This window comes from Acinonyx jubatus, chromosome C1 (assembly GCF_027475565.1).
Source record: "Acinonyx jubatus isolate Ajub_Pintada_27869175 chromosome C1, VMU_Ajub_asm_v1.0, whole genome shotgun sequence".
In the NCBI taxonomy this organism is placed as follows: Eukaryota; Metazoa; Chordata; class Mammalia; order Carnivora; family Felidae; genus Acinonyx; species Acinonyx jubatus.
Window position 1 is genome coordinate 30,388,772 of NC_069381.1, and position 18,045 is coordinate 30,406,816.

The 18,045-nt window shown below is 53.3% G+C and overlaps 1 protein-coding gene across 2 annotated transcripts in view; it reads right to left on the minus strand.

Moving 5' to 3' along the window:
• BMP8B (bone morphogenetic protein 8b) overlaps positions 1–15,545 on the minus strand; it is a 29,101-nt gene extending 13,556 nt beyond the window's left edge. For both annotated transcript variants that reach the window (XM_053212067.1, XM_027055023.2), the window contains exon 1: positions 14,834–15,545. In XM_053212067.1, coding sequence (XP_053068042.1) covers positions 14,834–15,167 — 334 coding nt within the window. In that variant the 5' untranslated portion in view covers positions 15,168–15,545. The remainder of the gene's footprint in view (positions 1–14,833) is intronic.
• Between the last annotated feature and the right edge of the window lie 2,500 nt (positions 15,546–18,045).

Here is an 18,045-nt window from a genome sequence, read left to right on the forward strand (position 1 = left end):
CACATCTCCCCAGCTGCCCGGAAGTGCCCAGGACAGTATATTTAGTACCGTCTTACTTTAGCCTCTTGTCACTTTCAAACACCACAAATCTGTGTTTCCGGAAAGCAGGGGTGGGAGCCGCCCAGCGCCGTCCTCAAAACCCAACACTGAGATTTTAATTACATGTCTGTGAGTCTTTTAAAAACTCTCTCTCTCCGGCTACTGGGCTCAGTGACCACAAGTCACCGGGCTGGTGGCGGAGGCGGATGTGGGGAGCACTTCCCGTCCTCACGGTGAGGACCTGATCTGGTGATGGACAAACAGCTGGGCTGGGTGGGGCCCGTGGACGCACGTTTGGACAGGAGGAGACGGGCTTCTCATCCCCAGCCGAGGAGGAGAAGAAACAGAACGTCCATCCTCTGACAGCGTGCCGGACACGCGGCAAATGCCCACCCGTGGCCCAGGCTGTTGCGGAGGCAGCATGACCCAGAGCGGATGCGGGTCCTCCCACACAGGCAGAGAGCGCAGAGGGCAGGGTTCTGGACCCTCACCGAGCGATGCACGCCAAGAATATGGACACACATGTCCCCTCCCCCCTACAGACACACTCACACACATGCACAGCTTTGGTGACAATTTCCATCCACTCGAGGACTGCACAGACCACCCCTGTTATGTGGCCGTGTAATCCCGGTCGTGCAGGATGACGTAAGTCTAGGCTGCTGGCTGTCACGGGGTGCGGCACGGAGAGCGAAGGAGGGTGGCTCAGTCACACCCTTCACCTGTGTCCTCTCAGAGCATCATAAATGTATCTGCTCCCAAGGCCCAGTGGCGGCTGACGGGCGGGTCCTGGGGCCCCTGGGAATCTCTGTGTGCAGGCCCGACGCTGATTTCATACTGGATCTGGGGACTCGGGGCACAACCCGTGAGCCCGCCAGCTCCTCAGGAGCACCACACCCTGCAGCCTCCCTCCCATGCTGACCTGGGGGGCCAGGTGCGCTGGGTCGAGAGAGCCTCATGTACCTGCATTGACCCCAGTTCCCAGCTTCCATTGTGGGTTTGTGAAATCGATGAGGCACCCAGTAGTTCGGCACAGGAAACTCCCCACCCTGGCTGTTCCAGGTAAGCACTAGAAGGGACATTTCTAGGAAAGTAATGCTCTTCATCAGTAATTAGTGGTATTTCCTGAAGTGTGGAACTGGGTAAAGAACACTCCTTCATCTGACAGTTGAGAGGATGCAGAGAGATAACCTATGGATTTGCCTCTTTTTCTGTGGCTGTTGCTTTGAGTCAGTAGAGAGATTTTCCAAAAGCTGGTGCTCTGGGAAAGCATTTTCGGGGACCTCTATGACCCTTTTGTTAACAGTGCAAACCAAGCCTGCTTTAGCCAAAGAGGCAGCTTAGGGCAGCACAGGGAGCTCTGACCAGTGGTCAGGACATTCACTGCAGGCCTGACCCTGCACCAACCAGGTACGTACTTGGCCTCGTCTCCTCTGTGAACTGAGAATAAGGGTACTGCCCAGCTTTCCTCACTTTATAAACAGTCAGACAATGGACTGGGAGGGGTGGCCATTCAACAAGAGTTCTTGAGGAGCCTGACCTGCAATCTCCCTACATTGTGCTAAGATGTGGTACCCTCAGGAGGCCATGTCAGAAATTTCAAAGCTGAGGGGAGGAGAGGGAAGGAAGAAGTGGAATGATCTTTTCCCAAATAAATGTGTTAATCTGGCCATTTAATTTTCCTTAGTTTATCAAGTTCAATTTATAAACAAATTTATTAAGTTCTTACTATATGTAAGATTGTTCTGATAACCCAGTGAAGAATTGGGCAAAAGACATGAACAGACACTTCTCCAAAGAAGACATCCAGATGGCCAACCAACACATGAAAAAATGCTCAAGATCACTCATCATCAGGGAAATACAAATCAAAACTACAATGAGATACCACCTCATACCTGCCAGAATGGCTAACATTAACAACTCAGGCAACAACAGATGTTGGCAAGGATGTAGAGAAAGAGGATCTCTTTTGCATCGTTGGTGGGAATGCAAACTGGTGCAGCCACTTGGGAAAACAGTATGGAGGTTCCTCAAAAAATTAAAACTAGAACCACCCTACAACCCAGCAATTGTACTACTAGGTATTTATCCAAGGGATACAGGTGTGCTATTTCAAAGGGATACATGCACCCCAACATTTATAGCTGCACTACCAATAATAGCCAAAGTAAGGAAAGAGCCCAAATGTCCATCAATGATGAGTGGATAAAGAAGATGTGGTATATATATACAATGGAGTATTACTCGGCAATCAAAAAGAATGAAATCTTGCCATTTGCAACTACATGGATGGAACTAGAGGGTATTATGCTAAGCGAAATTAGTCAGAGAAAAACAAATATCATGACTTCACTCATGAGGACTTTAAGACACAGAACAGATGAACATAAGGGAAGGGAAGCAAAAATAATACAAAAACAGGGAGGGGGACAAGACATAAGAGACTCTTAAATATGGAGAACAAACAGAGGGTTGCTGGGGGTGTAGTATAAGGGGAGATGGGCTAAATGGGTAAGGGGCTTTAAGGAATCTACTCCTGAAATCATTGTTGCAATATATACTAACTTGGATATAAATTTAAAAATTAAAAACAAAACAAAACCAAACCAAAAACAACAAAACAAAACAAAACCAAAAAAAAACCTAGAAGATGGCCTTCAGCTGGATCCTGAGCATGCTGGCACCCTGATCTCAAACTTGCAGCCTCCAGAACTGTGAGAAATAAATGTTTTTTCTGTTTAAGCCAAAAAAAAAAAAAAAAGACTGCTCTGAGCACTAGGAATACAGTGAATAAGACAGGTAAACTGGGTCTCTGTACTGATGGAGTTTACGATCTAAGGGGGAAGACACAATATGAACAACAAAACAAGAGAGGTAGGGGATGCTGTTTACATTGTGAGTGAAATATAGAGGGTTATAGGCTCAAAAGTAATGGCAACAGGGAGAGGGTACTTTTCATAGGGTGCTCAGTACAGCCTTTGCGAGGTAGGTGAGAGCAAACATGAATATTCTCACACGTTGCTGGTAGGAAGGCATTGGATAGAGATGCCCACCTGGGTGGCTCAGTTGGTTAAGCATCTGGCTTTTGATTTCAGCTCAGGTCATGATCTCACAGTTTGTAAGTTCAAGCCCTGCATCAGGCTCTGTGCTGGCTGCTTGGGATTCTCTCTCTGCCCCTCCCTATTGCTCGCTTTACCTCAAAAATAAATACACATTAAAAAAAAAAAAAAAGGAATGCATTGGAGAGGAATTTGGCAATATCCTTTTGCAGGACCATGGCAAAATTACATATGAATTTACCCTTTAACAACACAACCCTTTGTCGCACTGGCAAAAACATGAAAGGCCACGCACCAAGTATTTACTGGGCATAGAGAACACACAGAGCGACACCTGGCACTTCTAAATGTTTATTTTCTACATAATTATAAAAACTGCCAAAAATGATCAAACGTTGGACCAGCTTCTGTCTGGGGAACCGCAAATGAATTTACTTTCTGATTCACCTTAATGTGGCTTCCAGAATAAGAAACAATCATGAATCACCAACATGTGTTGATAGGACTCTCAGCCTTCTCCCTCAGTCTCTGATAAAACAACCTCCAGATCCCATGTTTGGGAAAGGCCCTTTCTGTGGGGAGGTTGTGGCCTCCGCCCTCCATGACTGCCACCCACAATCTGCATCTGAGGCCCTGCACCACTCATGGGCCAGGTCTCCAGATGCCACACCCTGAGTCTACCAGTCCTACACCAACAAAAACTTTGGCTATTTTTGTGCCCTGGACAAAATTTAGAGTCATCCAGAAGACCTAAATCTGTCTTGTTTCTGACCATAAGTAAGCCACCCAGAGTGGCTGTTAAGAAAAGAAAATCTGACCGGTCTGCCCTGAAACCCTTCCCCAGCCCCACAGGGCCCCTGGGAGGAGACCAAGCTCTGGTTCCGGGACCCCTTGAGCTGACCTGGCCCAACCTCATGGCCTCCTCGGCCTTCTGGCTGCAAACACCCTCCCTGGACACCCTCCCCAAAGCGCTCTCTCCTGAGTTGCTCCCATCCCGCCTGGTCCAAAGGCCACTCTCCTCTCGTCCTGCTCCAACCCCACACAGATCAGCCTGCCAGCCTCTCCCTTTCCCCAGTCCCAGGGGTCCCCATCTCTGCTCCATGTGCCCTTTTGGATGGTGCACAATTGAGGGCAGGACTGCACAATGTGGGGTGGAAACGGGAAGCTCTCAGTGAACTTCCACTGAGCTCCTTGTGTTCTGGGGGCCCAGAGAGGGGATGTGTCTGCTGGTTCTTCCCAAGGTCCCCGGGACAGCAGCTCGTCATCCAGCAGCTGCTGCCCCTTGGGTTGGCCATGCTGCCGGTCTGGAGTGGCCTCCGTGTCACGGTGTGCCTCCATCAGAAGCCACTCACGTTGTCACTTTGCCTTGGGACTGGCCCCCGTTTGCATGGCCAGGCTGCTAAGGGGGAGGGCAGGCTCCCCAGGGTCCCAGAGGCAGGTGTGTGGGTCCTGTCTGGCTGGTCCTGCTCGTGACAAGGGCGAGGGCCCCCCACCCCTTCAGACCTAAAACAAGACCCAGGTCTCCATGGCCGGTGCAGGCCCACCAAGGGGCTGCAGAATGGACCACCTACCAAGTCTGCATCTGAAGGGCTTCTTCCTCCCACCCAGAAATCTCGGTGCTTCCCAGAGGAGGCCAAGGCTCCATTTCTAAGGTATTTTTAGTCAGTTTTCATTACCGGCTTTTTTCAAGAGCTGTTTCCATAAATGGTTCTGCACTCATGATTGCTGGTCCAGGCCTCCGACGGCTTCAGACCCCAAATTAAAAGGGAACACCCGCACACTCCCCCACATCAAGTCTGTCAAGGCGAAAAATAGATCCGAGGAGATTGAGCAAGGATACGATTCCCCAGTGCAAACCCAGGGGAAGAACTGAACTGTGGGACTTTTCCGGAAAGATGTGGTCACAGTGACACATCCCTCTCTCCCGTAGGGAATGGATTTCCGTAAGGAGATGGATTGGGTGTACCTCCCTGCCCTGGGCCTCACCCCTGGAGGAGCCCCCATCAGTGGGCAGGGGTGGGCACATTCTTTGGTCAGAGCTGGAAAGGCCTCCAGGGCAACCCTGCAGACATGGGGAAACTGAGGCCCAGAGGGGCAAAGACTTGCCAGGGGTCGCATGTCAGGTGAGGGCCCTTCGTGTGGACTTTCAGACCTGCAGCTGAGGTAAAATGAGTGGCCCTAGCTTCCCTCCAGGTGGTGATACTGCGATGGGGGGGTCACCTGTCAATGAGGTTCTCCTGTCAATGGGGCCCCCCCCGAGAATGCCTGCTGAAGCCACCTTCTTCCAGGCAGGGCCCTGGGGGCACTGGAGGTCCCAGGAAGCGCCCAGGGAGATGCCGAACCCGCTGTCAGCCTCCACAAAGACAGTGAGGACGGCCCTGCTCTGCTGCACCGACCAGGCCCAGGCTCCCGCCCCTGCTCTCAGCTCCCTGCCCCCAGCTGTGATCGTCCTCCCTCAACCTTGCCAGTCTGCCCTGAATGCCTGCCATGCAGGGGATGGGGTGCACGGGGTGGGGGTGCCCCAAAGACTCAGATCTGTCCCTGTTCTCCGGTCGTTCATGGTTTCCCAGGGAGTAAAATAGGGGCGAGACACGGCCTTGAATGAGACTGGCAGAAAGTGACTCAAATCCTAAGAGAAATACACACGATGGGGATGAAGGCTCTAATCATGGAGGGTGCCTTGGGGAGTAGGGGTCAGAGAACACTTTTCTAGAAAACGTATTTGAAAGTGGTGGAAGAATTTTGACAAACAGAAATGGAGGAGAGTATTTTAGGCAAAGGCACAGAGGTGGGAAATAATGTGCCACCTCCCTTTTTATTTATTTTTTTAATTTGATAGAGAAAGAGAGAGCAAGCAAGCACGAGTGGGGGAGTGGGGCAGAGGGAGAGCAAGAGAGAATTCTGAGCAGGCTCTACTCTCAGTGTGGAGCCCCATGCAGGGCTCCATCTCACGACCCTGGGATCCTGACCTGAACCAAAATCAAGAGTTGGACACTCAGCTGACTGAGCCAGGCTTCCCTCAGCTCCCATTTTTTTAGCACTGAACTGTGTCAGGCATCATACTGGGCATGTCACACATGCCATTTCTGTTAATACGTAATTGTATTAGCTATCTATTGCTATGTAACACAGTAACCCAAATGTAGCAGCTCAAAACAAGAAACATTTATTATTTCACATATTTCTGAGGGTCAAGAATCTAGGCACTTAGCTGGGTGGGTCCCTCTCAGGGTCCCTTATGGGGTGACAGTCAAGTTGCTGGCTGGGGCTGCGGTCTCAGAAGAACTGACTGGGATGAACACATCACTTCTAAGCTCACTAATGTGGCTGTTGGTGGCAGGGTTCTGTTCCTCACCATGTGGGCCTCTCCGTGGGACTGCTCACGGCATTCCGGGCATGACTTCCCCAGACTCCACAATCTGGCGTGCAGAGGAGTGGTGGGGTATAGGACCCAAGATGGAAGGGGCAGTCTTTTATAACCCAATCTCGGAAGTGACACATCATACTGTCATATTCTATTGGTCACACAGACCAGCAATGGCAGAGTGTGAAAGGGGCCTACACAAGAACATGAACACCAGGAGGCGTGATCACTGAGAACCAGACTGGAGGCCACGACAACTCAGTGAAAGAGATATTATTCACCCCATTTTATAGATGAGGACACTGATGATCAGGGAAGGTAACTGATTTGCATGAGTTCACAACCAGGAGCACCCAAGGTAGGGTGAGAGTCTAGGTCTGTCTGATTCCAAAGTCTGTATTTTCCCTTCATCCACAGCCTCACCAAGTTGGAGACATGTCAAGGGAACACTGTGTGGCTCAGCTGGGCCAGAACACTGGACACTGAGTGGCAGACTCGGGGAACCTGAATTCAATTGTGACACGAAGGAACACACAGAAGGATTCTGAGCAGGGAAAGCTAGGAGTGGATTTTCACTTAAGGAACTGGGGTTCCAAAACACCAAGAGCTTTTTCACCTCCCTGCCTCCCCTTGCACCTTCTCCTCCCACCTCTTTCTGACTAAGTTCTACCCTCCCTCAAGGTCCAGCAAAATGACACTTCCTGCCAAGCCCTCTCTGTCCCCCAGCCAGGACACCATTCTTCCTCTTTTTTGGGCCTTATTCGTCTCCCACAAAATGAAACACCGTGTCTCTCTTGTGCTGTACTGAACCTCCATGCTCCTGTTTGTTGAGTAGGTGAATGGCCATTCCTCCCATTTTGCCATAATTTATATGGACTTGTCTCTGGGCCCACCTTTCCCACTCTAATGAGCAGACCTCGGGCTGGGGCTGTACTTTGGAGGAGGCCCCAGGATAACCAAGAAAGGGAACAGCACACAGTAGGTTCATAGTAGTGTTCGTTAAGGAATGGCCACAGACTGAACAACCCAACTTTCTCCATCCCCAGGTCTCCCAGCCTTCAACTTCCCCCCAACCCTTACTGTATTCAGAGCCCAAGTCTGCTGGGAATAAATGGCTGCTTGCTCAGGGTATAGAGGCAGCAGTTAAAGGAAATAATTGGGTTTTACTTCTGGTCTTATTACCAACTAGCTGCCCTTGGGCTAAAAGCCAACAGACAAAGCTAACACTTATTGAGCATTTAACAGGTACTGTTTCAACATTTTACACAGATTACCTCATGTGATACAGCAATCCTGTGAGGCAGGAACTATTTATTATGTCTCCCATTTTGAAGATGAGGAAAACTGAGGCAAAGAGCATTAACTAACTTACACAAAAATCATATAAACAGTATCAGGCTTCTGGGCAAAAGACTGAGTCAAGACGTTCAGTGGGAGAGTGTTCTCTGTAGGGAACAGAGGGAGCAGCACCAAGCATGGCCGAACAGTGATTTGACCACACAAAGGCTCAGCCCATTCCACCTGCACTGGGAGCCCTGGGGCTGGTTGCTGGTGCCTTCCCGGAGACAAGGGACTGGACACGTACGCCCCCATAAACCAGCCATTAAATGTGGGGTGCCGCCACGGAGGGTGGCTAACATCGGATAAAAAGCTCCTGGGGGCCTAGCTGATGGGTGCCTACAGAAGGACTTGGTTGCCAGCAGCCCACCCTCCAGGCAGCTGGGCAATGGGTGACTCGCTCCTGAAGAGAAGATGTGCGAAACATCACGACACCCACTACAAACTGCAAGTGGTGGAATGGGGATCCAAACCTAGGCAGCCTGAGCTGACCACTGGGCTGCAGGTCCCTAAGTAAATGGTAGGGCTGGGTTTGAGGGGGGGCGAGGTAGGGTGCGGAGAAACATGGCAGGCCCTTCCCCCATAACGCTGGCTGTTAGTACCGAGCACTGCCAGGCACTTGCTAAGTTTTTAAGTGCTTAACCTATTTAAGTGTTGCACTATGGACACAGGTAGATGATCCCAAGGTTAAAGGTGAGGAAACTGAGACGCACAGACTCTAAATAACCTGTTCAATGTCTCACAGCTCTCAAGCGGCAAAGCCAGGGTTGAAGCCCCGTGTGTCCTCCTCCAAAGTAACCCACCACTCTGGCCTCCCACCTGCAGGGCTGACCCTCCTTACTGCTGTGATCCACTCTTCACATCCGCCCCTGTGGATCTGGGTACCCAGGAACTGGGCCAGTCACTAATACTCCTTGAGACTCAATTTCCTCCTCTGTCAACTGGGGGAGGTAGTAGTCATTTACCTCAGAAGGGTAAGAAAACACTGAGGAGATGGACGTAAGGAGTCAGTTGTCAGGGATCCACAGGGGACACCAGCCTGGTGGACAGACAGGGTTTTAGAGAAAAGGGACCCACCTTCAACGCTTGGAAAGAGAAACCTTTGGAAACCATCAACAAAATGCAAAGGTGACCTGTGAAATGAAAGACAATATTTGCAAACCACATATCTGATAATGAGCTAATATCTAAAATATATAAGGATTTCATACAACTCAAGCAAAAAAAAAAATCCAATTTAAAAATGGGCAGAGAAACTGAATAGATATACTTCCAAAGAAGACATACAAATGGCCAATGGGTACTCGAAAAGGTGCTCAGCATCACTCGCATCAGGGAAATGCAAATCAAACCACGAGATACCACCTCACACCTGTTAGAATGGCTGTCATCAAGAAGACAAGCGATAACAATCTCTTGTTGAGGATGTGGAGAAAAGAGAACCCTCTGGCACTGTTGCTGGGAATGTAAATTGGTGCAGCCACTATGGAAATTATCACGGAGGTTCCTCCAAAAATTGAAAATAACACTACCATATGACCCAGCAGTCGTACTTCTGAGAATACATCCAAAGGAAATGAAAACAAACTTAAAGAGATATCTGCACCCCCGTGTTTGCTGCACATTATTCACAACAGCCAACATATGAAAACAACCTAAGCGCCCATCAACAGATGAGTGGACAAAAAAGATGTGGTATGTAGATGTAATGGCATATTATTCAGCCATGAAAAAGGAGATCCCGCCATTTGTGACAACACGAGCTGCACTTTGAGGGCATTATGCTAAGTGAAATAAGCCAGACAGAGAAAAACAGATACTACATGTTACCACTTCTAAGTGAAATCTTAAAAAAAAAAGAAGAAGAAGAAGAAGTCAAAATCACAGAAACAGATAGTAGAAAAGTGGTTGCCAGGGGCTGGGTGGGGTGGGGCAAATAGGAAGAGATTGGTAAAAGGGTACAAACTTTCAGCTATAAGATGAATAAGGTCTGAGGACCTAATGTAAAACATAGGGACTATAGTTGATAACACAGTATTGGGAAATTGAAATCTGTAAGGTGATGGACGTGTTAATTAACTAGAGAGGAGAATCCATGAAAAATGTCTATGTGTATCAAATCACCATGTAGTATACTTTTGATATCTTAGAATTTTATATATCTGGGGCGCCTGGGTGGCTCGGTCGGTTAAGCATCCGACTTCAGCTCAGGTCATGATTTCGCGGTCCGTGGGTTCGAGCCCCACGTCGGGCTCTGTGCTGACCACTCAGAGCCTGGAGCCTGTTTCAGATTCTGTGTCTCCCTCTCTCTCTGCCCCTCCCCTGTTCATGTTCTGTCTCTCTGTGTCTCAAAAATAAATAAATGTTAAAAAAAAATTTTTTTTAAGAATTTTATATATCAATTATATATCAGAAAAACTAGATTACTTACTTTTTAATAAGAGATGCTACCTTTGGGCATATGGTCACATTAATAGCTTTAAAGATGGACAAAGGATTTACTGTTAAATGAAAGACAAAGTAGCAAGACTGGACATTTATGTCATACTTTGTAAAAAAAAATAATAATAAAATGTTAGAATCTGTACTGATAAAATGTCAGGGCAGGTAGGGAACTCTACACCAAAGAATTAGAACGCTGGTTTTCTCTGAAGTGGAGAGAGGATTACTAGGGGCTTCCATATTGTATATTTTTGAACGTATGGTCTAATTTTGTATAATGAAATTCTACAATGAATTTATATGGTATGAATTTTTGCATTATTTCTATAAATCCTAAAACAAGGAAATTTTAAAAATAAGATTCTCAGTTTCCAATATATATTCAATACAGTCCAATTCGGCAACACTTACTACACCTAATGGTGGGCCAGGCCCAGGTCTGGGCGGAGAGGCAGTGTCTATGTAGGAGAAGAGCAGAGGAGACAGGAAGCTGACCTGCTGGGTGGCCTTGGGAAAACCACCTAACTTCTCTGAGCCTCACTCTCCTCTTTTCAAAACAAAGATGTGACCTTAAGTGTGATGCAGATGAAGAGACACTCAGAGGTTCTGAGCACAGGGTCCTCACCAGGGGCCATCTTACACACTCCCCGAACAGCCTGCAGGGTGGGCTATTTTACACGAGTGTCTCCCATTTTACAAAGGACGAAACTGAGGCTCTGAGAGGTGGCCCGGAGAGCCCAGATCACACTGAGACTCGGTGGTGGCATCAAGATGCACAGGTTAGAGCCCCCCACCCAGGTCCTGTCTGACCTCCCACTGTCCATTCGCTCCTGGGCTCCAGAGCCCCCCTGGGGGGGGGGGGTCACTGTCTAGACCAGTGGTCTAGACAACCATCTTTGTGGCTTAAGTATTTATTCCTTGCTCCCCACTAGGAGGCCAGCTCCGCAAGGGGAGGGACTTTGTTTCGCTCACCGACCTATCCCAGGAACTAGAAAGAACTATGTCTGGCACAGAGCAGGTACCACATGACTATCTGTTGAGTGAATTCGTGAGAAATGAGAGAGTTCCCTAGTAAAGAACCAAAGGAAGTACCTTCAAGGTCACAGGGCTGAGCAGGACGTGGGCCAGGTCCCTCATTCCCACTCAGCCCTGCCTCTCCCAAATCCAGCGCCTCAGGTCAACACCCCCTGTCCTCGGCTGCCTGAGGCACGGGAATAAATTAGTCTGGTCAGAGAAGGGTCTCCACAAAAGTGAAGATGGCTTGATGCATTTCTGGCTAGACCTCTGCCTTTAGGGCTGTTTGTGCCTCAGTTTCTCAACCTGGAACACGGCACCTACTGGCCCAGCAGCTCGAGATGGAGAAGGACCAGGACCAACGTGCGGAGTTGGTCTTTCTGGCCTCATTCCTCCCTTCCGGCGGGCTGGGCCAGCCTGAGGCGCCCAGGGAGCAGCCAGTCAGACCCACGCTCCAGCCCAGGGGACGGGGTGGTGCCATGAGGAGGTGCCTCCAACACGGAGCCACGGGATCAGGGCCGGGAGGCCCCGTGTTTTCTGACACCATTGCTGTGGACTGGATGAGAAAAGAGGCCCAGAGAGGGAAGGGAGGTGACCTGGGACAGGAAGGACTCAGTCGCGAGCCCAGGCGGTAGAAGAACCTGGGTGTTGCCTCACAGCTCAGGCCTCTCCTCTCCGTGAGCACAGGGGACACCCAGAACAGGTATCGGCCCCCATTACCGTGTCCTGACCAAGGGCAGCCAAGAGCATACAGGTGGAGACTCACTGACAGGCCAGGCAGGGGCCCCAGCTCTGACCGTAGTCCTGGCCTCCCTACAGAGACACTGTCAGCCATGACATGGGCTTCCTACAGCACCTGCCTGGGCACAGAGGCCTGACCCACGGGCCAGAGGCCTGTGGGAGGCTAGAGGTCTCTGGGTTCCACAGGCTGCCATGGACGGTCAGGGGCCCAGCAGGCAGCAGGTCTGGCTTCTCAGGACCCGGATGAGGCCAACAGGAGGTAGAGCTGGAGGCAACAGGTGTGGGAGCCTGGGCGTGGGTGCTGACACCATAGAGACTCTGCTATTAGTCTTGGTGGTGGTTCAGGGGCCTGGGGCCTGGGCCTCCAAACAAGGAAAGAATCCTGGTAGGTGTCTAATCCCCCCGCCCCCACAGCCCAGGTAATTACCAGTTAAAACTACTCAAATTGAAGGAGTTGTACTAGTGCAATTAGCACATCAGAATAAAGGAGGCCCTCTGACAGCTGGCTGGGCCCGCCCACAGACCGGGCTTCCACTGAACAAAGATCTGCTTGTTAATCCCACAGCGTCAGAGGCCTTCGATCTTCGTGAAACACACAGAGATGGCGTGGGAAGAAGCTGGCACCTGGAATCCACAGCCCCTGGATGATGTCATGGATGCGCTGTGTGGCCCTGGACTGGCCATTAAACCTCTCTGAGCCCATGAAAAGGGCTTGGGGTGGCTCAGTCAGTTAAGCATCAACTCTTGATTTTGGTTCAGGTCACGATCTCATGGTTCGTGAGTTCGAGCCCCGCATCAGGCTCTGTGCTGACAGCTCAGAACCTGCTTGAGATTCTGTCTCCCTCTCTCTCTGCCCCTCCCTCTTCTCCTCCCCATCCCTCTCAAAACAAATAAATAAAGGTTAAAAAAAGAAGTGTGGGACATTCCCACACATCCAACCAAGGCTGGCCAGCAGCTGGGAGGGACCGGAGTCAGGAGCAACCAGGCCCAGGCTCACCGACCAGAGGCATGATTTTCTGTTCCTCCCATCTATCAACTGAACACACAACAACCCTGACAATGCGTTGATCTCTAGGAGCCCCACTTTACAAGGAGGGATCTGTGGCTCCAAGAGGACAAGGGACGTGCCTAAGACCACACAGCAGAGGCACAAGAGGAATCAGATGTGTCTGAACTAAGGGTGATGCTTGATTCACAACAGCAGCTCCCACCAAGGCTGTGTGCGCCTTGACCGTGGGATGCTGGGGAAGCAGGACATTGGCCGGGCAGTGACTCACTAACGGATGGCTCCCTTGGGGACATTCTCAGGATAACTGTATCTACAGCCCCTCTTGGTTCTGAGCCCCAGGTCAGCTTGTTCTGAGGACAGGCCTCAGTTTTGCACATGGTCTCTGTTATCCCGCGTCCCCCACCCTGCCCTCTAACCAGGAAGGTGGCATTCACTGGCCCAAGTCCTGTGCCTGGCACCGGCTCTCAGCAGAGGTTAACAGCCGCTTCCTGCTGTTCCCTCACCTCAGGCACCCACCAGCTCGGGGCTGGGGGGGGACAGAGGCCTCCTTGGCTGTCCCCTCGGCCTGCCCCAGTGCAGGAAGCAAATGGCTAAAGACCCCACAAAACCTGCCGCTGCTCCAGCCCCTGGGTTTCTCTGCCTAAACCCCTCTGGAAGCTCTCTACACCCTGAAAGCCTGCCCTCCTGACAGGAGAAAGAAATATCAGCTCCTTGAGGAGGTGGATGTAGGGCTACCTCCTGTCCTGACTGGGCCACAGAGAGGCTGTGCTATCCTGGGCATAACATTGTCTCTCTGAGCCTCAAAGTCCTCATCGGGGAGATGGGGATGAAGATCATGTCTGGTAACAGGGCTGTCGGGAAGGTCAAGAGTGACGCTGTGGGTGAAGGGAGGCTGTTGGCCTTGGCAAAGGTCTTCTCCCATCTAAGCCTGAGCTGTAGTCCCTGTGCCCCCAGATCCAGTCTGGTGTCTGCTCCAGCCCTGACCCCACAGACAGGAAGCAAAGCGGACAGGGGACAGATAGTCAGGACTGCAGATTAAAGAGCATTTAATAATAGGAAAGACATCTTTGAAAACTAACCATAAATGGCTCCACGACTTGTACAGAGTTTCTGCAGAGAGGAAGGGCTGGGCTTTGTGTGAGAGAAGGAGGGGCGTCCGAGCTGCCCACCATGTCCTTCCACAGCCTGGACCTTCACAGCATGCCAAGCCACATCCCAGGTGCTGCGCTCAGGGTGACAAGACCGCCAACGGCCCCACTGAGCTCAGAGTCCACTCCTTCCCCACCCGCTGCCCTGACAGCCACACCCTCACCTACAGGAGCCAGGGCTCTGGCCAGGGAACGGGCTGCTGTGGACTCATGACATCTTGGGCTCTCATCTCAGCTCTGGGCACTCTGATGATGTCACCGGGGCTTTCCACGCTGAACTTTGTCCCTTTCTCCAGTACTGCCCTTATCACTGTGGCAGCATCCCGGCCTGTTTACTCATCCGTCTCCCCAGGACCACACTGTCTTCCTGGCACTGCCAGGTCCACCCGACATGAGATGATTCCTACCCTTGGGTGTTTCCAGGGGCGGGACGAACGCGCACATCGATGGGACTCACATCCCCGTCTGTCTGTCGGAGTGAGCGGGGCCCACAGCCCTTGGACTCGGCCGCCCTGAGCTCCGCATTCCCAGCCCTCTGTGGGGGCGTGGCCGCGATCAAAGGGGCGCGCACCGGCCAAGGCGGTCCCCTGGACCCGTCCGCACCCGCGCGTCCACCCGGTGGTCTGGTCGTATGGTCACCGGGGCCCCGGACGCCCACCCCGACGGCCTCACTCACCCATGTTGACGAAGCTCATGACCAGGTCGGCGCGGCCCGGGCGCCGCTCTGGGGGGCCGCCGTCCTCGTCGTCGTCGCGGGCCATGGCGTGGTACAGGTCCAGCATGAAGAGCGGCGCCGACGCAGGCAGCCGGGCGGCGGCGGACGGCGCGCGGGGCCGGGGCCGCCCGGGCAGCCCGAGCACCGCCAGGATCTCGCGCTGCATGTCGCGGCGCTCGCGCGGGCCCAGGCGGCGGGCCGGACAGCCGGCCGGGGCGCGCGGGCCGGGGCCGCCGCCGCTCAGCGCGCACAGCGCCAGGCCCACGAGCCACAGCGGCCCGGGGCGCGCGGCCATGGCCGGGCCGGGCGGGCGCTCAGCGGGCGCGCATCCGCTCCGCGGCCGGGCGGGGACCGGGGCCGCGGCCGCCCCGACGGCGGACGGAGAACGGCGGGCGGGGCTCGGGGTCGGCGGCACGGGGCGCGCTCGCCTGCGGTTTCCCAGCACCTGCTGGGCTCGGGCGGCGTGGACGCGGCAGGGGCTCCTCCGGGAGCTGGGGGCTGGCGGCCAATCTGTCTGTGGCGGCCGAGCCGTCAGTCGGCTGCTGCCGAGGCCCGCTCAGCCGCAGGGGCGGCGGGGAGCTCCGGTCTACGCTCGGGACGACGCAGATCCGACGGCGCCTCTCCAGCTGGAGCTGCTGTCTGCGCCGCGCGCCCGCCTCCGCCGCCCGTGGGTCCCGCGTGCCGCCGTCGGGCGCCGCCCCCTCCGCTCCCGACCAATGGGGGCTCGGGGCGGGGCCAAGGCCGCCGGACTGAAGCCAGGGGGAAGGGGTGGTGGGGCGCGGGTGGTGCAGCAGGTGGTGGTGACGCCGAGATGCCGTCCGCTGTTCGGTGGTGGGCGGGTCCGGCGAGGGGTCCCCTGTCCAGCTGCCGGGTCGTCGGGGTCGTGCTGGGCTCCCCTCCCAGCCGGCACCGTCGGGCGGGCGGGGGGCCTCGGCCTGGGGACACGAGGGTAGCGGGCAGTCGGGAGAAATGAGGGCCCTGCGCTCCCGCAGGGCGTGTCCTCCAGCACTCTCGACCGGGCGGGATCCGGGGCCTGCGTCCCACCATTGGAGTGACCCCGCAGTCCCGCCTTAGTGCGCGGAATGTCGCTCCACGCGACACGAAGAAAAGCCTCAGAAGGGTCTAGAAGTAGAGAGACCCCGAGGTGCCAGTCGTACCCGGAGAGTGAGACGCGTTCCTTTGCCATCAGCCGCCACCTCAGTTCCTCGCTGGCCACCCGGCTCCTTGCCCGCTATCCCTTTGCATGCGCTATTGGAGGCTTCTTTCGCGACACCTGCTCAGTCTCTGCTCCCAGCGTGCGTGCCACCCACCTGGTTCCCGCGTGCTCCTGGCTAGCGCCCCAGGCGAGACCCCCCATCCCCGCATGTTCCGGCGACCGCACTGTCACCGCCGGCTCTCGCTGTGCGCCCTGGGGACCCCCCAGTGCTGATCCCGCCTCCCGCAGGAGGGAGCCGCGCATCCGCCTCCAACTGGGCCAGGGAGCTCTGGGGCCCTTCCAGAGCGCCCGGGAGCCGCCCTTTACACGTCTTAATTGTCGCGGCTTTCAGAGGCTTGCAAGAGAAAGAAGACTCTACACGGAAACTCGTTATTGACTCAGCCCCTTTCTGCACACTCTGCTCCTCCTGGGCTCCCTCTCACTACATTGATTCATTTATGGCTAAGGCGGTGAGCTGGGAGGAAGTGACACCTGGACTGAGCTCGGAAAGCTGGAAGGAATCGGCCTGGGATGACAGGAAAGGGCAGAGGGAGAGCTGGAGAGCAGTTTCCAGGCAGAGGAAACAGCTGGTGTCGAGGCCACAGGACTCCAGGGAGCATAATGCAGGTAACACTTAGCACTTACCATGTGCCAGGCAAGGTCTGTGTCACTTCTTGAATGCTTGCACATATAGAGTAGATGCCGTTTCAACCCCCTCTTTTAACAGATGAGGAAACTGAGGCACACGGAAGTTAAAGGACTTCCCCTGCAGGTGAGCTGTTCAGTGGAGCCTGAAAAGCCTGGGAAACAAATGGCCAGGGTGAGGGTGAGGCTTGAGTGGCTGGCAAGATACGAACCCAGAGGACCTTGCAGGGAGACTAGATGAGGGCTCCGGACAACAGATGGTTATGGTGGCCCCAGTGTGGACTCAATACGAAACTTCAAAAGAAACTAAGAAGTCCACCGAACTTTAAATTTCCCATCATCACTTCAAACTTTAAAAAAAAATCAAGACTTTTCTCTCACATTCTAAATCGAACCAATCATTTGTTGGTGCTTTAAGCCCATGCCTAGTCTGCCTTTTTTCCAATGGGTAAATTTCCGCACTGCTTATAAGCCCCATAAGGATGCGGCAGCTTCACCACTGAAAGTGCCCAAGGCAGAGTCCGCTGCAGAGGGGAACATGGATTGCAGGGATGAAGATTAGAGTCAGGGCCCACAGATGGAGGCAAGTACAGTAATGGGGTGGGCAATGACCATGATCCTTTCTGGTGACGGGGTAGAGGGCAGAGGAGAAGCTGTTTAGCAGGCTGCATCCCCAGGGCTTGGTGAGTGCATACTGGGGCAGGGGCAGGGTCAAGGGGGTATCCCTGTGTCAGGCTAGTTCAGGGTCTCTGAATCTCCTGTCCTCCTCCCTGTCCTTCTCTGGCCAGCCCTCTGCACTCCCCTTTGAATTCACACCACATCCTCCAGGTCCTCAGATCTAGCCTGGAGTCCTCAGGTAGTGTATTGTGTAACACTGGGCTTCCAGCTAGACTGTAAGCAGCCCAGGGCTGGGCGGATTCTTATAACAGAAATCACTGATCTCAATTAAGGGTGAGCAGAGATAGCTGTGTTCTTTAAACAACAGGCCTCAAATTCCCATAAACCTAAACATCAGGTTTCAGTCATTCCAAATGGCGTCTCCCTGAAATTCAGTTCAGCGGCAACCGCTGTGGGCTGCTCTGTGCTCTGCCCTGAGCCAGAGATGAAGCCGACGGTTCCCTGCCTCCAAGGGCCCCCCACAACAGGGGCGACAGTCTGATGAATATACAGTCTTAATGGGAGGCAGAAGGAAGGCTGTGCTCCCACCGAGGGCCCGGTAAAGTGCCTGGATGGGCAGAGGACAAGGAGCTGGGAAGTGGGGGTGGGGATGTGAGAGGAATCCTGGAACTCCGGCCCTGGAAGGGAACTGAGGGGGGGGGGGAGATTTCTTGAG